Raw genomic sequence first — 23,464 nt, forward strand, 5'->3', positions numbered from 1 at the left:
GGCAAAACCTAAATCTTTCAAAAAAACTTGTGATGGTAATGTTATTTATTTGCATTTTTATGCCCAATTTTGAGCCTGCCTCACTGGGAAGACATACATGAATCAAATATAACATTCAACCACTCAAACAACATTTTCTATAACTATGATTTCAAATCTCAATCAGGAACTAATAATGTGCTTTACTATTTTTTTGTAAAACAGTCAAATTTAAAACAACAATAACTATCTTTGTAGCATTAAAACTGTCTTTTCTGTGAAAGAGCTTCTACAAACTGGTGCATTAACCATTACAGAAGCATGAAAAAATGTTAATGTAAGGCAGCTGTGCTATTTGTTCAGCACTATATGTATATACACATGTGTATATACAGTGGATAGATTACATTACCAAACCAAATGCCTTCCCTACTGTGACTGAGGTAATACCACCTCCCACATGAAAGCCCTCAGCACCTGATGTATCCCCATGTACTAAAGTGTAATGGCTCTCACCGGCTCTGTTTGGGTTAATTACCTACCGCCACATTCCCAGAGTTCCTGCTTTTACTTGAATTTGGATGAATCAGCTCCTTATGGGCGGGGTTTTTGTCACATCTCTCCGCACACAAATGGTTGCATGCATCATTATCGCTGACGGCATTGGCAGCAAAACAGGAGCTGCTCGGCTGTGATGTTGGAGGAGAAATTGCATCCGAAGAGGCCTAAAAGTGATGCGAGAGGCATTTTGGGAAACGCGAGGTAGGATCGTTTGGTACAAGAGTGTGTGAGGTGAGCTTTGTGAGCTGGTACTTGGATGCTGCACAGATAACAATTTATCTCTCTCTTTTTTTTTTTTGTAGATGCAGTGACCTCTTGGATTTTTAAAAAAATCTCACCTCGTCGGCTGCTCATTCTCCTTTCCAATACAAGAGGAAGTCCGTTCACAATCGGTGGTTCACAATTCAATGTGAGGTGAATCATTAAGACTGGTGTGACAGTATAATTAGCCGAGTTGGTCTCCTACCCTGCATGCTGGTTGTCTGAGGTGAGTTGGCCCCCTGCTGTGTTCCATGTGAGGCCTAAAGCCTGACCCAATCTTCTCAGTCACATTGTCTCAGTGCTCTTTCAAAGCCGCCTCCGTCATAGCAAGTCCTCTGTTGCAGCACAGACGTGTCAAAGAGTTAACAAAGCAACCGGTTAGGCAAGATTAGTCCAACACACTGAAATAGTATTCAGACCCGATGTGGCTTGCATACATGATTAATAATGCATTATTGTGTAAATGTACTTTATTTGATATTAGAAATATGCATCTATTGTTGATCTTTCCAATACTGAAGTGTGTTTCCTTTGACTGGTCGTGTATATTCATATTTCTACAATAGGATAGAATAGAACAGATATCAGATGTCACTCACAGATTAGACCAGGAGGGGGCTGGACTATGTAAATGTGATGATACTGTCACTTGGCTCCCTAAACCTGTTTGAGCAGTGGCTAAATTTAAATGGCCTGAACCACTTCAATACAACACGACTCTGTGACACTTCTTCATGTGTCTCTGTACAGCGGGAAGGGCCGCAGCTGTGAAAACACAAACATTAACTGTTAGCACTATCACAGCTGGAGATAATTGTTCAATTTGTGCAGGGAAAAAAAAGACTAAGTTGGTGCTGTCAGTATCAGTTATACTGTACGTGTTGGCAGTGTAGATGTGTGGCCTTTTAAAGCCATAATTGCACATTGATATTTTAGTTTGGGGAAGTTTTTGAAGCTTTTCCTGCAGAAGAATATGATTTAATGTCACCCCCAGCATCGGTGTGGGGGGTCATCGTGTCATGAGTGGAGGAGGCTCGTCTGTACTGTCCGTGTTGCCCTCCACCTATTGACTCGTCTGCTTATTTGTGCAGACCCAACTCACGGAGAGCGGCGCCCCTTCACACTGTTCCCACGCAGTTTACTTTTTTTCCTCCCCCACATGGCAGATGTCATTTTACTGCAGCGCCGAAAGCCTTCATTTTCTCGGTGAGGAGGCACTTTTTTTTTTTTTTTTTTTTTTATTAAAACAACTTAAAAATATCAATAGTTTGGTGAGTAGAGGTTTGTATGGTCGGGCTTTTCTTTCATTCTTTCTTTTTATTTTGCATTTGGGGCCTATATGGTGTTGACAACACATATGTCACCAATTTGAAGTGAACCATTAGCAGACTGAAACCACTGCCAGCTCGTGTTGATACAGACTGGTTCACGTTCAAGAATCACAGCAGATAAACAAACCATTTTTCCTGTAGATTGTTTTTTTTAACTCACACTCTCAAGGTCATACAATTGCTCTGTGGCTACATCTGAAAATTAAGATGGAATACAGATGACTTAAGTCAAATCTTGTGACGTTTTCTCTCTTGACATTGTGTGCATTCTATCCCCCATTGCTGACATGGGGTAGGTGTTTTATGGCGGGGTAGGTTAAAGTTTTATGGCTTTGTTGTAGTTACATATTGAGCGCCACAGTAACTCTATAACCTGTCAACTGTTGCAGATCGAGGCGGAGGCACACGGTGACCAGCCTGTTCCTGAGGATTCCTGTAATATCAAGGTAAGATATACAACTATTTCACATGTTTAGAAATGTCAAAGAAAAGAAAATGAAGAGGGCGGGGAAAAAAATGTGAATTGCACATCTAGGATTATGAAAATCATTTGTTTTAATTTCTGTTAGTCTGGACGAGGTGTAAAGGCAGGCAACAATTCTGTATTCATTATTATTCTTATGTCACTTTATGTTACACAATCTGGTCACATTTCTTTGACAAAACGTCAAAGAATCGGCACGACAGCAGGGTTGCAGCTACTCCAGGCTGAAGCCGGCACTGCCACGAGGACACAGTCATAGCCTCGATCACCTCACTGTTCTTCAGCATATAATGCACTTTACTTTGGTCACGGAGTGATTATTATGGCGATTATTGGCCAGCAGAGACCTCAGTGTACAATAGAGAATCACACCTTTTATGTTAGCCTTTGAAACATTTCAGGAGCAGTTCATTACTGACTACTTTTTTTGTGTTACATCTTCAGTATCAATTCAGTTTATTCTGCAGCATGATAAACAAAATGTACTTATTTGACAAACTGTTAAATACTATTGCGATTTTTTTACGTTATTGATATTGATATTTGATGTATATAGTATGTCACCTTTTTATGTGTTCCATTGTGTAAATGGTAATTATTGGAGGTATTGCGTCAAATCTTTAGTCACTTATTGATTCATTTGATAATTCACTGAGTTTAAAATATTTTTTTTTCTTTTTTTCTTTTTTCTGGTATTTTACAACAGTTGGCAACCATAATGTTGCATTACTGCCTCCTTCTTGGAGTAATGTCATCCTCCTGGATTCTTCCTCTCAGCTTTCTTGTGCAACTGTGGGAGTAGTTAGCTACTTTTAAAAAAAAGAACAAGAGTTTGAATGCTAGCATTTTCCCTATACAGTTAAATTAATGTGAATACTTTTATCCATTCTGGTAGTAAAAACATCTGTCTCATTGAGGACACCTTTGCTTGTGTACAGCTCTTTGAAATGGAAGGGTTAGGTTTAGGGTTTTCCTGCATCATCATCCCCCATTAAAAATCAGTGGTGATGGATGCCACCCTCGCGACCCTGGTAAACATGATTTAATCATTTCAACTGCCTCTTGATGCTTTCTCGCTGGTCAAAGGCAACCGGGTGAATACTCAACATTCACGCTGCATTTTTGAACTCGCAGGGAAGAAAAATCCAGAAGAAGGCAGAAATGCAACACCATTGATCCCAACTGCCAGTAAACACCTCTGCCAAGCAACCAGTGTGACGTGTTGTGTGGTTTTTGAGGTTGAAGTTCACAATCATGAACTCGTAAAGATGACAATGTTTTGTTTTTTCTCTTAACAGGCATAAATCAATTATTGTTTACTGTTCCTGGGCTGTAAAAATGGTCAGGGTCAATATAATTATAGCCGTGGCGGTTTTGCTTGTGGCAGCCGTCGCCACGTTTCTTGGCGTCTACTTCGGCGTGGGGAAGAGGAACTTGGTTCAGGCCGGGTACTGGAAGGCGGCCGTGGCGGCGGACGCTGGGCCATGTTCGGACATTGGCAGGTGAGGACCGACTGTAATCGGACTTTGTCATGTACACAGAGGAAATGAACACAGAAGCTTGAGCAACATCGAGGTCAATGCTTGCACACACACTAAATGTTGCACATATATGAATACCCAAGTGAACCCACTTTATTTTATTTATCATATGCCTCACCTGCACTGGGTCTGATGATATTAATTCCCCATTACCTGCCTTCCTTTGTGTGTTCTTCTTCTTCTTCTATTTTTTCCTCAGAGACATTCTTTACAAAGGGGGATCAGCAGTGGATGCCTCTATAGCTTCGTTGCTCTGTGTTGGAATCATGAATGCTCACAGTATGGGCATCGGTGGAGGACTCTTCTTCACCATCTTTGATGCAAAGACTGGTACACACACATACTCTCTCCCGCTGATGAAAAAAAAACAAAAAAAAACCCTCATACACTATTCAGATATACTGAATCCTAAGTGCATTTCCTCCTTCGTCCCTTTTCACAGGTAAAGTTGAGAGCATTGATGCCAGGGAGACGGCGCCACGCAATGCTACAGAGTGCATGTTTCGGAACAGTTCAGATTTATCCCAGAATGGTAATGTTTAACTTTAGCTATCAGGCATGAAAATAAGCCAAAGGAAACATTACGACAGACGTCCTTGTGATAGTGGCAGTCCAGATAAAGATTAGTGTATTGGTGTATAAAAATGGTATTTGACAGTTTTATGAACAGCTTATGAGGCGCTGGTATAAAGCTGTTTGTTCTTTTGTTGTAGGAGTGTTGTCAATTGCGGTACCAGGGGAGATTCGTGGTTATCAGATGGCATACAAGCGACATGGAAAACTGCCTTGGAAAGACCTGTTCCAACCAAGTATTGAACTCGCAGAAAAAGGTTTTCCTCTGGGCAAGGCACTCGCCTCTGCTCTGATTAAACAAAGAAACACTATCATCAAGGACAAAGATCTATGGTGAGCGACATCAGCCTGCAGCTACTATTTTAAGTTTTTCAGAGTAACTCAAAGTAACTCAAAACGATGTCCTGATTCTTTCCTCTCTCCTCGCTCAGTGAGGTGTTTTGTGGGGGAAATGGTGACATCCTGAGCGAAAATGAAACCATCAAATTCACCAAACTTGCAGAAACATATCGGAAGATCGCTGAAGACCCTAATGTGTTTTATGAGGGACAAATGGCTCAGAATCTTGTGACAGATATCCAGGCAAAAGGTAACGATTCCTAATCCTATCTTTATAATCCCACATGATTTACTGAATGCACCTTTATTTGAAAATCTATTGAGGATTTATATTTCCAGTTCAGATGAAGTGTGAACTGACAAAGGCAATTTGTGCACAGGCGGTATCATCACAATGGAGGATCTGAAGGATTATAAGCCTGTTTTGGATGAGAATCCTTTAAGGGTCGCTTTGGGGGAGTACAGCATGGTCGTTCCAAACGCCCCAGCGAGCGGCCCAGTGCTCTCACTGCTGTTAAACATCTTAAAAGGTAAGACTCCATGTTCATAACCATCCCGAGAGAGTGTGTTTTAGTATGCGTTGTGTTCACTGCTGCCACCAATCACTCTCAACAGAAAAGACTCAAGCTGCTCTTAAGTTACTTATATTATAATGAACTAATATGTCTTAATGTTTTCATTCAGCAAATGTTAGTTATACCAAAGCTATACCAAGAGGTATACCTCTATTTGGAAACTGCCTGCAGCAGAAGCCTTCCTTGCTGCAGCCGTGAGCAGGATTCAGTGTCACATGACCAACAGTGGGCCGACGTGATCACATGACCTCTCACTAGTATAGATAGGGAGAAAACATGGAGACACCAGCCCACGCAACGAAGTCTTTGAATGGTTTTATTATTTGCTCTTGCACAGTTTACCTCACAGTAGAGCATCAGACTGTTTACCCAGAGTTCAATGTTTTGTAGTTGTTTTCTGAAACATTGTGACCATTGATATAATCTGTAAGCAACAATTAATGAGTGAAACAATTAAAATCATGTTTTTATATTGACAAATGATCGTTACCATCGATATCCACAAAAATATCCAGCTGTTAAAAGATAACGATCATCTGAAGAAAATCTGGAGATAATGACATCATGTACACACCGACATGTCAAGTGTAATCAAGTGTGTGAACCTGTTAGACTGACTTGTTTGTGCTATACTATCACTAATCTCAGCAATTTACCCCTAACTTAACTCAGAGGAGTGTTGGAGGCGTCGCGCACTCATTTCAGTGTCTGCCCACAACTCTCATCCCGCTTTCCGATGACTCGTGACTCCATCTGACAGCAGAAAACCCATCAAACCAAATCCCCGAGGATTTCCCCTGCTTTTCCTCTTGTGGCTGTCAGCTCGGGCTAATACCCATTGTTCTGGTCACAGCTGCTCTTAAACTAGATAAAAACACAGGCTCAGGCTTTGTCCATTTTTTAGCTGTCTCCTTTCCGACCTGAACATCTATCTTAATCTTGTGTTAATAAATACAGATTAAGGAGCTGGATGTCTCTTTGTGTTGTGTATTTTCTGCAGGGTACAACTTTAGCCCAGAGAGTGTGGCAAGCACAGAGAACAAGATCACGACGTACCATCGCATCGTGGAGGCCTTTCGCTTCGCTTATGCAAAGAGGACTTTACTTGGGGATCCCGCATTTCTCGACATTACAGGCGTAAGGTCATGACTTAAACCTAACATTCAAAGGGGATACTTTTTTTTAGTTTCAATCACACATTTGTAGCATATGGAGTAGAGATATCTTCAATAGAGATGACAGGGAAAGATGATGTTTTCTTTCATGTGTTAAAATGAGTAAATATGTTCCAACTTGTTTTTCAGGTACATGTAATTATAACTTTGTTTGCAGACCAAACATCTTGTGTTTGCTTTTTCCCAGAGCACGATTTCATAACCATTTTTTTATGTTTTTTTTCCCCCTAAAGCTGATCCAGAATTTGACTTCACCTACCTATGCCAGTGAGCTCCAGAAAAAGATTACCGATGAAACCACACATCCGATGAGCTACTATGAGCCAGAGTTTTATCTGCCCGACAACCACGGCACCTCACATTTATCTGTAGTCGCAGAAGATGGAAGTGCTGTGGCAGCGACCAGCACCATCAACCATTTGTATGAACCTCCTTACTGACCACGATAAATAATACGGTCAACATTATGTCTCTCTGACCTCAGGGCCAAACTGAAGACATAAATAAAGTCATAATATTATGAGAATAAAGTTGTAATATTCCACAGATTTAACCATTGATAGTCTGCAGTCGATCACTAGCAGCCATTTCCTCCTCCACAAAAGAGATGATTTTCTCCAAGTCTGTGATTCTTTCCTCCATCAGGACTTTGAAAAGACTCAGTTTCTTGCACAAAGAAAATGAGTCTTTTCAAAGTCCTGATGCCAAAGTGCCAAAAATATAAAGTAGTTCTTTATTTGTGACGCCCCAATCCAAATGTAACTTCACCAAATGCTCAGCATTTCTCATCTGGACGCACATTGCAGCTGAGCATGTGAGATTTTGCTTGAATAGTAATTACTTTATTCTCATAATATTACGACTTTATTCTCGACAGATTGCGACTTTTTTCTCATAATGTTATGACTTTATTCTCAAAAGATTACGACTTTATTCTCAAACGATTACGACTTTATTCTCAAACGATTACGACTTTATTCTCAAACTATTACGACTTTCTTCTTATAATTTTATGACTTTATTCTCATAATATTATGACTTTATTCTCAAACTTTTACGACTTTATTCTTGGAAAATTACAACATTATTCTCAAAAGGTTATGACTTAATTGTCATAATGTTATGACTTTATTCTCAAAAGATGACGACTTTGTTCTCGAGAAAAAAAAAAAAAAAAAAGTATCTTCAGTTTGGCCCTAATATTTTCCGTCATACTCTCTGACTCTGACTCTCTGACCCTGATAATGTTTTTTTTTTCATGCAGTTTGGGCTCCAAGGTCATGTCAGGATCAACTGGAATACTTCTTAATAATGAGATGGATGACTTCAGCTCCCCGCACATCACAAACGGCTTTGGAGTGCCTCCTTCACCCAACAACTTCATTAGGCCAGGTTGGATGATCAACAACAACACAGACACCACACAAAAGGATCATTCTTTTTTAAAGAACTCTGATTTGAAATCGTAGTCATTACATTTCCACTTTTTAAATCACATTTATTTTTCATTAAGATAAAAATGTTGGCTCAAGCAAATGTATTCAACATATTTAGTGTAGATTTATATCAACTGACACATGCTTGAACGCAGTTTACAACATCTTTGGAAGATGAAACACAAAGTAGTTTTGACGATATAAATCCACACAAAAAGCCTCTGAAAGTACAGTTCCAGTAAAAATGTGACGTGTGTGTGTGTGTGTTTGATGCCAAAATATTCTGTTCCTTAAACTGACATTAACATTAAATTTCATCAAAAGGGAAAAGGCCAATGTCATCCATGTGTCCAACCATCATCTTTGATAAAAACAAGTCAGTCAAGATGGTGGTCGGAGGCTCAGGAGGAACAAAAATCACCACTTCTATCGCTCAGGTAAACTACAGTGCTTCCAGCTGCAGTCACATTATATACACCAGTATAAGTGTTTTAACAGTGTTACTCATTTTCTGGCTGTTTAAATGATTATTGTTTTATAGGTGATTCTTAAAGCACTGTTCTTTGACTACGACGTGGAAAAAGCTGTGTCAGAGCCGAGGCTCCACAACCAGCTGAGTCCCAACACAACTGTAGCCGAGCAGGGCTTCGACAAAGTGAGTGTGACAAACAGTAAACACTGATATGTGTGACTAACGGCGGGGGCAGCGTGGTGTGCAGAGACCACACTTCGACACCCCAAACTGCCGTCGCGCAGAGTGTTCATTGCATTCACCTCTAGGAACCTTATTATGTAACAAGGAGGGGATTATTTCATCTCTTTTACTGTTGCCTCTGATCGTAAAAAAAAAATAGAGATGTTTTTTATGATGTACATATAAGAAGAGCTTTCAAGGTTCACACCCAACACGTCACAATTCACACACACAATACATCAACTTTCCAGCTCAGCTCCCTTTGTTGTTGAAGATAAAAGATAAAGTGTTGCTGTAAATGTTTTACACTTGATAACGCCGACTACCTGGTGACTCAGCTGAAACTTGCAGAGGCAATAGAGGTGCCCTCGTTGTAGGAAAGCCCTGATTTTAAATGACAATACAATACCATTGAGTAATGTTCCTGTTTTTCTTTAGTATAGGCAGAAGCAGACCTGTTTTAGAACAATATAAAGTGATTTTGGTCACACTTTACATTGAATTCCATTGACAGAATGGTAAAAGTATGGTATCATTTTCTATGTAGAGAGATACATTTACATGTGGAGGATGAATGGAGTTACGTTTATTTTTAATGCAATGTCATTTCTGATGCAGTTTGGTAATAACAATGATGATGTGTGGTAATGAGGAGAAAATGTTACAGTACTGCCATGTTATTCCCAAAGTAATATCCGTTTTGACTATTGGCAGTGTAATGTCATCGCATCACATGTTTGTGAATCAAAAAATGGACAATTCCCATATTGTAAAGTTGAAATTCATTAATTCGATTGTTATAACCAAGCTATTACTGTAGAAACAAGATGGTAATACTGTAATAGTGCTTCTTTATTACAAAAGTGACTTTGTTTTCACATGGAAATGATTAAAAACCTGTGCCATATGCTCCTGTTCACAGAGCGTCCTCGATGGCCTGGCACAAAAAAACCACCACACAGAGTTTCTCAGCTCATCAGGGGCTGTGGTGCAGGCGGTGGTGCGCTATAAGGACGGACTCCGAGCTCAGTCAGACCACCGCAAGTTTGCATATGCTGCAGGATACTGATGTCGTAAAAAAGACACACATCTGATTGTAACACAGAGAAAGTAGTCGCGTGAATGTTGACTCCAGTGGCAGCCGAGAGATTAGAGACGCCATAAAGAGCCACCCAGGGACCACTGTCTGTTGTCTTGGGCAACAATTAAGTTAGAATACTGTCTTTGTACTAACGTGTAAGTCAGATAACGGACCACTGGGTCCACTGTTTGGTCTCAGTCTTAAGTTGACTCTGAATGTTGACTCTTATCCTCTTATTAATGTAATAAAGACACACACAAGACGTTATTTTACCACTTTAGTGACATTTAGGTTTATTTAAGTTGAAATTAGGATAACTAAGGTACCTGTAAATGTTGAAATTATTACTCTCTGTGGAAACGGTGTGTTTGGTTTTCACAGTCTCAGTCACGCCATAAATATTTATGATTTCTACCTATTTATGAAACCCACTCTCATGAGCTGCATGAAAGGGGAGGAAAAGGAAAGGATCTTAATTGTCATTACACAAACGAAATTGCACAACGAGGTCAGATGGAGGGTTGATCAGAGCCGTGATGACTGAGTGCCTCCACAATGGACAAAACTTGACCGGAAAGTTGTCTGTCGTTGCAAAACATTGAAGATACATGTGACATGTGATGTAATAACATGCAGCTGCACTATTATATGAAAGAATACAAATAAAAATCAATAAAAAACAGGATCTCTTTTTAGAATTAAAGACTATTGTATCATGTGCCTCAGGGACAAACAGTCCTACAGCCCAAATGTAATGACTATTATGATGTAATGACTATTCCCGTAACCCAGAGTGCAGTGGCCTGTAATGACCTCTTAACAACAATACAGCTGTTGGCGATTAACTGTCACCGCTGGGATTCAGGGCTTGTCGTCTCTCAGCTGGGATGTATATGTATACAGTTCATATGTGTATATATATATATATATATGTACACATAAAAAGTGTCACATCACAATCACTGTTGAGCTCCAAAGGACTGGATGTGTGTGATTTAAACAAACACAGACAGACCGGAGATAATATAAAAACAATACCATTCTATTTCCCCAAGCAATGTCAAGGTAATTGCTTGTTAATGAGAATTATTATGATGGTATTAGCATACTATTACTTCTATTTACCGTATTCCTACAAAACTGTAAAGTAAGTGTTAGCATGCTCTCTATAATACACAGGGTGCCAGCAGAAGTAATTCAACCTTCAGTTCTTGAGTCCACAACAGTGATTAAGTCAATATAGTGAAGTTTTGAAATGATTTGTTTTACACCCTGACTTTTTCACTCATTCATCGTCTGCCGCTGTTTCATCCTCAACATGAGTGTTGCAGGGCAGCTGATGCCGATCCCAGCTGACAGAGTGTCCCGTTAACCTCTGCATGTTTTTGGACTGTGGGAGGAAACCGGTGAACCTCAAGAAACCCCCCCCCCCACACACACACACACAGACCCTTGTTCTGACCGGGTTGCGGACCCAGGTCTTTTTTCTGCAACAGCGCTAAACACTAGCCCAACTGTGTAGCCTACATCCAGACTGACGAACGCAATTGGAAAGCACACGCAACATTGCAATAATGAAGCAAAAATAATAACAACAGGTTGGATCATGGCAGAAAACACTAGGAAGCATCCACCGAAAGTTTCACGAGTGGAATTGGAAAGGATGGAATGCTAGCAGAGGGTAGTGGAGTGGTGAAGGTTGTGTGGGATCACCATGTCATATAGAGGCACTTGTGTTTTTGGTAATTCCACAGGGAGTGACAGTAGTTATGCACCGGATCTCCAAGGCCCAATTAGGTTCAAGCTAACGTCTACATCATCACAATGACCTTCAGACAGACAGAACCTCACTTCTCGGTTTATCTCAAGGTCCACGTTGTATTTAAATCATCATACTGCCTTAACGACATTGTGATAATTATACAAAATAATTGTACAGTCACACAAAAAATAAATAAATAGTGTTGAGATCAGTGTTGTGCTGCATGTGAAGAGCCTCATGCTTTGACTGAAGGAGTGGCTGCTTCTCTAACATGTTTGCTCACTTTAAATAGTTTGTACAAACACGGGGCGATGTTTCACCGCAGCTTATCTACAGTCACTCGTTTGTCACACAAGAAAGACAGCAGAGTTCAGGCAGATTAAAATTTGCATGCTCTCATATTTCACGTGTCTTGGCTCGAAGGGAAAAAAACGAAGCAGAATCCACTTAAAACATCATCACTAATTCATGAGCCTCTCCTCTGAAATGTATCTCATTACGGCATCTGTCGCTGCGGCACAAAAGCGCGACTCAAATGTGGCGAAACACGGAATAGATTATTGCTGATCGCGCTACACTAACAGGAAGGAGCTGCAGAGCGAGGGTATATATGTGTTCATGTGTTCTTTTGTTTGTGAATGAAGTGTGTGATGAACAGAAGCCTGGATAAACTGGTTTCGTTTTTGGACTTTGGTTTAATTGTGGCGACATACAAATATGCAGTTGAGCCTTTAAAAAAATATTTAACAAAATGTGTTGACATATAAAAGGAGACAGAATGTCAAATTACATATTCACAGTGCAAAAAAATATATAAAAAAATACTGACTGACAACTTTTCTTAATCTTTAAAGGAAGATACGAAATTTGCTGTAGAAGATCAATAAAAGCTGTCGCACGTTTAGAGAGAAGGTCACAGTAAAAGGTTTACCTCAGGAAAGTCACAGGAAGAGTTAGGAACATGTAATCCTAGGCTATATTAAAGCATTATCTCAGCAGCAGGTTTAATTTAAGTCATAGTTTAAGATTTGTAAGAGGCAGAGTCACACTGAGAACACCGACACTACCAGCAGGGACACAAGGGAAATACGATTTTAGTGATTTCCAAAATAGACTTAACTCATAAAATCCTTGCCTGCATAAATCTAGGATATCTTAAGAAGATTGTTTTACCTTAAAGTTACACACGCAGCCTTTTCCAATTGGAAACTGAAGTTTGTGAGCCACTATTTTTTCCTGCATCAAAGTCCATAGAGAAAATCATGGGAGCTGCTGCTTCATTTTCATAGTTTGTGTCACTTAAGCAAATCTGTACAAAGTATTTCAAATGCCAAAGTCACAACATAACACATTTAAACTTACTGGTGAAACCAGCAGTGTGCCATGATTTTAAATAGCTGCTTTTCTCTATGGACTTCGGTATGCAGTTGGTTTACAAACAAACAAACTTCAGTTTTCAGTTTATAAAAAAAAGCCTGTCTGACAGAAAAGTGGTGAGCATTCTCTTAAAAAAATATTTTGGACTTAAGCAGAGCACATCATTTACTTAGGTTAGCTTTTAGTTGAGTGGCTAAAATCAGTTTTCTCTTGTGTCTCTGCTGGCGACCAGGTTTTGAGTGGGAAAGAGTTCATATTTCAAGGTGATTACCGACACACACACACACACACTGACTATGTGTCAGTACTTTATAAAAACCTGAACTATTCCCTCAAGATGTTTGATAACTTGTAAGAATAACCATGATGTAGGGAGTGGAAAAAGAAACAAAGGCAACATAGACAAAGTTCCTGTGAGCATCATGAAAATTGAATAAGCTCCATTCGGCGAGAAACACCGAGGCGTTGAGGCTAAAGTGTCAATGAACTTTTTCAAACTATTCCAAATACCATGAAAGAAATATATATTTCTATCGCTTGAGAAAAACAAAAGAAACAGAAGAATTATAGAACGTGAAGCTGTGATGAGGAACATCACATCTATATGTGGTCTGATGATGAGACTTTTAGCACTTTTCTCCTTTTAATTTGACCAATGCTGCTTTAGTTCCATCATGGCAACTGACTGGAAAAGTAGCACCGCTTATCCACATTTTCTTTCCCTTTTTCCTGGGAGTTTTCATTCATCCATCAATTAATCGTCTACTGCTTTATCCTCCACATGAGGGCTCGCGGAGCTGCTGGTGCCAATCCCAGCTGACATAGGGCAAAAGACGCGGGACAGGTGGCTCAATTTATAAAGTTCAATGAACCTCTGCATGTTTTTGGACATGTGGGAGGAAACCGGAGAACATGCAAACTCCACACAGCCTGGACCGGGAGTGGATGAAAACTACACAAAGTAAAGTGTTAGGGATGATCTTGTTGGTGAGCAGAAGTCATGGAGTTTACATCAAGTGTAAAGGTTGTTTAAGAAGTGAATGTTGTATTCTATCAGGAAAAACTAAAACCAAACTAGATCTCCAAATGACTCACATTTTGTTGTCAGGGATGTGGCACATTCATTATTCTAAGGCAAATGTTTGGGTAAGTCCTACAGGCAGATTTTTAAAAGAAATGTGTTGCATCACTGTAGTCTGTGTGGTCAGTATCCAGAGGCCACGCCCATCTTCCTTTTGTCCGACTCAGCCACGATGCAGCCTTTCTCTTTTTTCACAGCACTGACGACGTTTAAGAAGAATTTCCAGTCTCCTTCTTTGTGTCCCAAACCTAAGAGGCCATTTTTCACAGACTGAGGACACACACACACACACACACACACAAAGAAACACATTAATACCCCAAATCGCTCCCACTCCAGACTTTAAATAGGATTACACGTCAATTTAATCTGTCTTGGTAGGACTACATCCTGATAATGAACTCAATCAAAAGGTTTTGTTACAGTTCAGTAAACTGGACTTCCATGAATACTTCACCTCGTCAAAACCAGGCTCAAAATTCACATTGTTCTTTGAATCAACGAACACTATCGGCGCAGCGATGGCATCTTTCAGATTCCTCCCCAGCCACAAGTGATGTATTATGGACTGTAACAACAAAAGAGACAAATGTAAGCAACAAAACAAAAAATCGAATCAAATCAAAAACCAGACAAGAAAGTTCACAGCAGAGTTACCGAGGCCACTGCAGTGGGGATCAAACTTCCTCCTGATCCACCTATCACAAAGAGTTCTCCAGACTTTGACTCCAGTATCACAGGAGTCATTGAGGAGGGAGGCTGCTCCCCTGCAACAGCAATCATTCAGTCCATTATGTAACGTCTTGAATTCAATCGGCTCAGGCTTAAACGCTCTGTTCCCGTCGGCGACTTTACCTGTACTCACTGTGTCTGCTCTGCCACAAAAGTCCGACAGTTCATTGTTGAGGATGATGCCCGTCTTTGGGGAATACATGGCTCCTCCAAATCTGCAACAGCAAAACACAGGAGACCAAGCTGATGAATGTTCAATTACTGGATGGTTTCTTTTGAATACAAGACTGTGGCAGAGCTTGTGTCTCCTGCTCACACTTGGTTTATGGTGCTGGTGGCAGAGACTGCCAGTCCATCCTCATCCAGGACTGACACGTGTGTCGTCCCCACGTGATCGGAGGAAGGCGTGACGTTGTAGTAGTGGTTGTCATGGGTGCGGTTTGAAGAAATCATCTTTTTGATGCGACTGATGAAGGAGGAATCAATCAAATGATGCGCACTCTGAAAGATAAGCGTCAGAATGAGGCAGCTTTGAAACACTGTGGATTCCATATACTGCACATAAAGCACATTTATGATCGCACATTGGTGAGTTAAGGGCTTTATTATCTTCTTGCCAAGATTAGGCAACACAATTTCCTTAACCCTTTAACAGCGAGCGTACCGCAGACGATACGTTTGGAAAAAATTCCATCGTTTTCTGAAAGCTGAGAAGTTGCACATGCACACAACATGTGGTTGTTGCAGTAATTTCACTCGCGCCGTTGCAGGACGCTGGCGAATCAGCGTCTCTCAGTGGAAAAACGCCTCTACATAGTTTCCATTTTTTCAACCTTTCTTTTAAATATTTAAATGTGTTATACCGTTAAAAAAAAAAACACATTTAAGACACAAAATCTGGTGTTCATGTACAACTACAGCATTTATTTTCTCAATAAAGAAATCATGTTTTTCTTCATTTTAACTTAGCACGCAGTAAATTGTAAATAACTGCCAGATATTGAAAGTTATTCTGGACAAATGGGCAAAAGCACTTAGTCTCAGGACAATTTCGGCCCGTGTTATGCTTAAAATAAGCAAAGCAAACCATCTGCAGAACAAACTTAAAACAGGACATGTTGTAAATGTTCACACGTCAAACAACACGTGTTATTTAGTGAGCTTTGAATAATTTACTGTGTATTCATGTTAAAGAACAGGAGAACTGATGTTCAGAGTTTGCGCAATGAACTCGAGTCAACTTGGTCTTTATGTTTTAACCACCTGCTGCATTATTTATGGCACGTTACTCAAGAATGAGATGTAATTCCTGGTCGATTTCAGGTCACACGGTTCTACAAGGTCTGCTTAAAAACCAGTATCATGGACATGATGTGTTCCAGATGTTCAGCAGAACATCATAAACACCATGTAAGGATAAACCTTGTGGGTCTCTATACTGTGGACATATAGAGATACTCATGGTTGCATGTAAGGAATGATCCCTGACCCAGTATCTAATTAAACACTTCTCTTAGTTGTCATTATATTTATTCCGTATACATTTGAATGCACTTACTCCTGTGCACATTAGTAATACTGTTACTTATGTGCAGCATTCAAAGTTTCAACACGTGTCTTCATTTGTCCAAGTCTGTTCTAAATAGTTGTTTTTATGGCACTGATCACTTCTAAATGTGTTGTGTCCTTTTGTACAATGACAACAAAGGCTTTTTATCCTAAAAATTATTATTATTTCGTGCATGAAATCAGTCGGCTCATCTTAGGCTGCACCAAAAAAGAACACGTTTCATATACTGTGCATGCATATATATAAACATGAATTAGATGCCAACCTGTCCTTTACGTAGGAAAGAATCCCTTATCGTTCTTTTTTGTCCATTTGCAAATTTGAGTGCCTCTATGAAATGATGGTACATCTGAATCTTGTGGTCGCCGTCCAGAGAGTTCGGGGTCAAGGAAAACTCTGCGGTCAAAGAAAAACAATTTCCATTAAATCTTTTTTTGTGATACAGCATTCATGCAATTACATGCCAGAATATCAGCAGAGCAGATCAAGTGTTTAGTAACAACTTTAGTAACAGTTTGTGAAACCTTTCATCAGTTTGAGAATGAAGCCGAGCAGGGCGCCTCCAGCAGGCGGTGGCGGGAGGTGCATTTGAAAATCCCCTAAAGGGACTGTCCAAGCATCCTGCTCTCGCACCTGGTATGACTTCAGATCCTCCATTTTCAACGTCCCACCTAAAAGAATCATGTTGAATATTAACTCAGTTTGTTTATCTCATAATAATCTCTCTAATAATTTCTTCCTTGGGCAATGATCCCCCACAAATGACATCAAATTCCTAATTTTTCTGGTGGATGTGATTACATTACATGTATTTTTCATCATATATTGCAATTTTAGTCCTTAAAAAAAAAATACACATCCAACTGTCAACAGTATTTTATTTAATGCCCCAACCTGCAGCTTCTATGTCTTGGATCAAGTCTTGTCCTATCTTGCCCATGTAGAAGGCATCTGCCCCCCACTCTGCAATGGTTTCCATGGTATCAGCAAGTTTGGTAAACTTCAGGATGTCTCCTTTGCTCAGAACAGTGTTATTCTTGCACAAAATTTGCAAAGAACTGGAAACAAAAGAAGAAAACAATGGAGCGGTTCCAATTAGAACGCGTTGTTAATCAAAAAACAAAAGAGAAGAAGTGAAACTTAGCATCTGCATCTGGTTAATTCATGATATCACTTGCCCACTCAGTAAACAAAAGCTCATCCAAGGAATTCATATATTCACAAAACAATACATAAGGAGTCGTACCAGAGAGGGGAATTTTCCACAAGGCCTTTCACTAGCGGATGATTCAGGAGCCGTGCCAGATACAGCTCCGACACAGGTAAGCCCGCTCTGGCCAGTTTGACGGTTGGCTCAAACAGCTTAGCCCAAGGCAGCTTCCCATACCGTTTGTGAATGGCTTCATAGCCACGCAGTTCCCCGGGAACGCCGATCCACTGGCTGCCTGCGGTGTACAGGTAGGAAACGGTGCAAAAAATAAAATACAATAAAAATGGAAACCTGGTTTTTAAACTTTAGATGGACTAAATCAGTGGTTCTCAAACTCTTTTTTGTTGGGCCCCCCTTTGGAAGAAGAAATTTCCCAGGGCCCCCAAACTCTCACGAAATTGTAACAATGTGTCAAGTATAACATTTATTGAATCAATATTAGAACAAACATTTCACTTTTCTTTCAATAATTTGTTATGCAAATAACATTTCCGCTTTAGCAATACAAATAACCTTAATATTGCAAACAAAAATATGAAATGTGCAATTATATATATCTATAATAGTGTTTTTAAACAATAAATACATTTGGATAACAAAGAATACTTTACCAAAATCAATAATTTGCTGTGCAAATAAAAAAAAACATTTGTATTAGCAATACAAATGCTGTCTCCTGCCAATGTTTTGAGACACAACACACAGAGAGGTCTTTGGTGGCATTTTCTCGTCTCCAGACTGTAAAACAATGAATAGACTTCTTGCTGGCTATCAGCTCTGTGTTTTTATTGCTCGTGGATAGCCAACTTAAAAGTAACTTATTTTAATATTTTTATTGTCTTTATTTCTGATTGAACTGTTGTGCACCACTCTGGTAAAATGAAATGTATGGTTTTATGTCTATGAGTGATATACCGTATGTTACGTCACGACTAACAGGGTGGAAGGTGAAAACATGACAGCTACACCAGTAAAGTAAGACAGCAGTGAACTTTAGGTTAAAGAACTCTCTCCAGGTCTCTGAAATGTGAGTGAGGTGGAGGAAATGTTGAAGAATGAACCCTCTAAAGGTTTTCACAAACATAAGTGAGGAAGTGAGATACTGAAAAGAACAGTTGGGAACTATATTCTATCGTTGTTGTTGTGGGTGTTTTGGCGACATAAGTTACACACTGGAGCTTTAACAGTCTGAGTGACGGACACTGACGGACATCTCTGCCTACCTATGTTAATCCTGGCGTCTTTGAAACAGTCGTTTAACAGATTTGGTTTGAACGACCGTGGCACCGTCTCTCTGAAGTTGTACACTTGAACGCCGCCTGAGAAAAGACCAGCAGTTAAATATTTTTTTTTTTTTATAATAAAAGTCATGTTAGAAGCAGTGCATTTTGACTTACCTGTTTTATTTCGTATGGTTACTATAGACCCTCCACCAATCCCCATGCTCTGAGGATTGACCACGGACGTGCACAGAAGAGCTGCAATGGCGCCATCTACTGCTGATCCTCCCTGCTGGAGCATGATCCTGGAAAACATCCCATTATTCACTGGAAATGTGTGAATTTGCTGTTACTGGAACTGTGGTTGCTTCATATATGAGTTTGAGTTGCTGTTTCACTGGAGTGGAGACAGAGGAGCTCAACTAGACGGTACAGTTTCGCCTGTTGGTTGACCTTCACAACAAAGGTGTACGTATGACACGCAGTTGGCAGCTTGGATAACGAGTTGTTTAAATGCAACTCAGGAAGTCCTGGGAAGGCTGATTATGTGTGATTCACTGATGCCAAAGTGATGTCTCGGTCTGCGTGGTGGGATTCTGGTTAATCACATAAATAAGTACATGAGAGTTTCATCTTCCCGGAAAAGTCGATCAGAGTTTACACAGAGTGTGACACATTCCCAAAAGCAGGGACTTTATTACCAGGATACATTCAGAGAATATGACAAAAAAAAGTTTTTGGTCCTGAAGTGCCAACCACATGTTTTCTTCCCCATAGGGATATTTTAACTGCGGTAGATCTCTGGGTTAAGTAATTCATGGCACTGATACCTTTCACTGCGTCCAAAAAGGCAAGTTTAAACAGAGTCCTGGTGCTTTTCTTTTTGTTTAACCTGACTCGTGGAAAACGCTGTAACTTGAACACTGTAACTTGGTTTGCTGAGGTTTACCAACTGCCCTCAGGAAGAACTTTTCACTATGAGTGTGGCAGTGAACACACGCTCACTGTGACACAGGAAGGCCGCGTCGAGAACATTTTGGCAACAGGAGCCGTCCTGAGCGTAGGTCTGTGAGGAAGTTAGTCAGAAGCACCTCATTAAAAAAACGCATGTGAGACTGCTGACAGAGAAATTATGAAAATTAAGAGTTGATAGTTAAGGCTTTTATTTGTGGGATGCCATAGGTTAACAAAATGACAATTTTATGTGGTGTTTTATGAAGAACTGAGACATACAGTCAGTGCTGCCTGAGCTGTGTGAGTGCCCCCTGCTGGACCTGCTGCAGCAAGAACCAGCACAGGCGCAATCGCTCTCACTGGAAACAACAAAAAAAACAAAAAACAAACAGATTTGAGCCACTGAAAAGATTCCGCTGATAAAAACTACACCGGACGCTGCAATATCTCAACTGCTGGTGTCCTGACCTACTGTCTCTGTGTGTTCTTTTCCAGCTGCACAGTGGCGCACAGTAAACGCTCCGGGGGGTAATCGAGGTTGCACTCTCCACTCTGGACTTCACAGTTTCTTCTGCCTCAGAAAAGCCCAGAATATTCTGCAGGACTCATCACACCCCGGTCTTACTTGCAAGCTATTCTATTCTAGTCCATTATGTTCCCTGATTTATCATACTCTTAGACCGGCTGGAAAAAAAGCTTTTAGCACATACGACCTCAGGAGTTGCTGGTCCAGATGAACATTTCTGTGTGCCATGATGTCAAAACACTGATTTTCTCTATGTACTTTACTTTACTGTACTTTAAGGCAGTGTGAGGTTTACAAAGTGACAGAAACTTCAGTTTCCACTTTGCAAAATGTACTTATTTTCCTTTTGTTAAATGGCTAAAATCTGTTTCTGTCAGTGCAACACCCGAACTATCCCTTTAAACCTTTAGAGGGAACAAAAGTTGTCTGCAGAAAAAAGAAATAGTGATCTAATGACATCATTTGTATGCAGTGTGTGGGTTTAAAGCGTGACAAGTCATTCCCGTGTTGACTCTTCTTATTTCACTTTTAGTCTTCGTCATTTTTAATTAGTAGACTGACTAATCACCACTTCACGTTGTTGCTTCAACATGAACAGGATGGACACATTAAAGTCAGGGGATGCACGTTAAAGGGATGCCTGCTGCCTCGGTGTGTCTCTATCACGCAGGATGGAGCTCATTTCCACTGTCTCTGGCTGCGAACAGGGAAGTGAACCCTTTACAAACTTTGGCACAGGAGCCCAAACCCAAATCTGTCGCCAACAACAAAAGACGGAAGACTTACATGCACATTCCAGACAAAAAAACAACTCTCACCTTTTTCCTATATTAAGTGTCGAGTGACGGTAGATTGAATTCACATTGTCACTCATCACTGATGCACATTACCATAGCCAAGTTTTCTTTCTTTCTTTTTTTTCTTTCCCATTACAAAGATTGACACCACAAGCGGGTTTTTAAGGCGCTGTGGTTTTAATTTACCTTGACATTCAGTGGAGTGGTACAATAACAAGACGTGAGGAGACTGAGCGTGCCCTCACACAGTTCAGCAGGCCTTATCTCTAGTCCTGAAATGGAGCATACAAAGCTCATTAACTGCTTATCCAACTGCTCACTTCAGCTTTTTGTCTTATCTCCCCACATGGAAGCAATGAGTGCCTGCTGAGACTACAGGCTTCACTTAATACTGGAAGACGCTAACGAATACTGTAGCTTGTTTAATATCTAACAACACAAATTTCACACATTTATGTTTCAGTCATTCAAGGACTCAAGGAATAGACTTTAGTCTGTTTTTTGTCAGAGACCCATAAAGAAAAATACTGTCAATATAAGTTCATCCATTTACACAAAGATCATTCTTAAAAGAAACAGGCACCTAAACGGGATACATGAGTAAAAGTACAAGTATAGTACTTTTGGTAGAAGTTGAAGTCACTTTTTTATAATATTGCTTAGGTAAAAGTTTTAAAGTATATGACATTTACTGTACTAAAAGTATCAAAGGTAATTTTCTTTGGAAGTAAAAGTATTGTCTTGTGGGTTCAAGTCCTGGCTCGGCTAGTCTATATGTGTCCTTGAGCAAGACACTTAACCCCATGTTGAAGTGTGTGAATGGGTGAAAAGTGTAGTGTCTAGAAAAGCTCTATATAAATACAGACCAGGACCAAGTCTTCTTCTTCTGATTTTATCTGGTAAGTAACAAGTACCAAAGATAGTCACAGGACATGTAGCGGAGTAAAAGTTGTATTTTGTACTACAGTAACGAAGTATTTGTACTTTGTTACATTTCAACACTGAAAGAAACATATCCAGAGAGAAATGGGCTTGTGTGCATGACTGATCCCAGCCAGTCTGCACTTGTCCAAGGCAAACTGTTGCCAACCAGAAACAGATTCCATCAATTGTTTTTAACATTTTATTTCCTTAAAAGACAAAGCCTTTGTTTGTTCGCAGCAACAGGTATAACGAAACTTCCCCCCCCACACGCAGAAAGAAAGTAACTCACCTGCCGATGTCTGAGCAACGATGGGAGTCTGCAGACACAGCCGCGCGCCTGAAGCTGCCGCTGGAACATCGTCCACCTTCAAGTGAGGCGACCCACACGCACACGAGCGAAACCACGCAGGTTAAACACACCACGACAAAACAGCACAGCAGCCACGGATTACACTTAGCCATTTCTCTTACTGAGGTGGGAGAAGCTGCACTTGAAGAAACTACAGCTGTTGCAGAAGCTCAGTCCAGGATGCACTGTCTCACATGCGCGTGTGTGCACCCTCCTTCCCTCCCTCCCTCCTTTATCTACCCCCGAACTGAAAGTGAAGTAGAGTGGGGAGTCTGTTAGTGCACACAAACTTACTGGAAATGCAGCACTGCACTACACTGGAAGCCCATAGAACGTAAAACTGGGAATAACCATGAAATTACAGCTTCAAACACAAAAAAACCCCTGATTGAATTTTTTATATTATTATGGATCATTAAATTCAATTTATTTGTATATAAGTCACAACATACCGTTATTGTAGTAAGGCAGAAACTTTTATATCTATATATATTATAGAGAGAAGAGAAAAGAAGGAAGAAACGTAAGAAATATTTGGCAGAACCGGACTCAACGATCTGCCTCGACAGGTTGGGGAATGGGGGAATGAAACGGGGGAGAGAAAGGTAGAGACAGAAGAGACCAACCAGGAGCGGATATATATTGTATAGGTTTAGACGGGACAATTCTAAATCACTTATTTTTTGTTTCTATACAATTTATTAATCCCCTCTCTGCATTTAACCCGTCCTCTAGGAACCTTCGTAGAATTGGCACTCGAACCGGCTACAATCTTTGTCATAACATAACAATGATGGCAATACTAGAGAGGACAGGAAGGAAATGCACAAACTTGGGAGAGGAAGAACAAGGTCAATGACATGTAAAAAAAAAAGAAAGAAAAAAAAAAGTAATATTCATACCCAGATTGTGAGTAAGAGGGTGAGTGTGAG

The 23,464-nt window shown here is 40.2% G+C and overlaps 2 protein-coding genes across 2 annotated transcripts; one reads left to right on the forward strand and one right to left on the reverse strand.

Moving 5' to 3' along the window:
* Positions 1 to 646: 646 nt before the first annotated feature.
* Positions 647 to 10,712, forward strand: ggt1b (gamma-glutamyltransferase 1b). The gene is made up of 16 exons (XM_058617673.1): positions 647 to 741; positions 843 to 1,027; positions 1,893 to 2,007; positions 2,522 to 2,578; positions 3,915 to 4,118; positions 4,357 to 4,487; positions 4,600 to 4,689; positions 4,871 to 5,063; positions 5,162 to 5,319; positions 5,450 to 5,599; positions 6,645 to 6,781; positions 7,053 to 7,240; positions 8,084 to 8,211; positions 8,580 to 8,692; positions 8,797 to 8,910; positions 9,872 to 10,712. The coding sequence occupies exons 3-16, from the start codon at positions 1,961 to 1,963 to the stop codon at positions 10,016 to 10,018; spliced, it is 1,857 nt and encodes a 618-aa protein (XP_058473656.1). The 5' UTR covers positions 647 to 741; positions 843 to 1,027; positions 1,893 to 1,960; the 3' UTR covers positions 10,019 to 10,712.
* Positions 10,713 to 12,467: 1,755 nt separating this feature from the next.
* Positions 12,468 to 22,727, reverse strand: LOC131445795 (glutathione hydrolase 5 proenzyme-like). The gene is made up of 12 exons (XM_058616454.1): positions 22,473 to 22,727; positions 19,160 to 19,287; positions 18,986 to 19,081; positions 17,799 to 17,997; positions 17,447 to 17,610; positions 17,077 to 17,223; positions 16,818 to 16,948; positions 15,299 to 15,483; positions 15,106 to 15,197; positions 14,908 to 15,017; positions 14,708 to 14,818; positions 12,468 to 14,520 (listed from the first exon to the last, which is right to left on the reverse strand). The coding sequence occupies exons 1-12, from the start codon at positions 22,643 to 22,645 to the stop codon at positions 14,374 to 14,376; spliced, it is 1,683 nt and encodes a 560-aa protein (XP_058472437.1). The 5' UTR covers positions 22,646 to 22,727; the 3' UTR covers positions 12,468 to 14,373.
* Between the last annotated feature and the right edge of the window lie 737 nt (positions 22,728 to 23,464).

The sequence above is a fragment of the Solea solea genome, chromosome 19 (genome assembly GCF_958295425.1).
Source record: "Solea solea chromosome 19, fSolSol10.1, whole genome shotgun sequence".
Lineage (NCBI taxonomy): Eukaryota > Metazoa > Chordata > Actinopteri > Pleuronectiformes > Soleidae > Solea > Solea solea.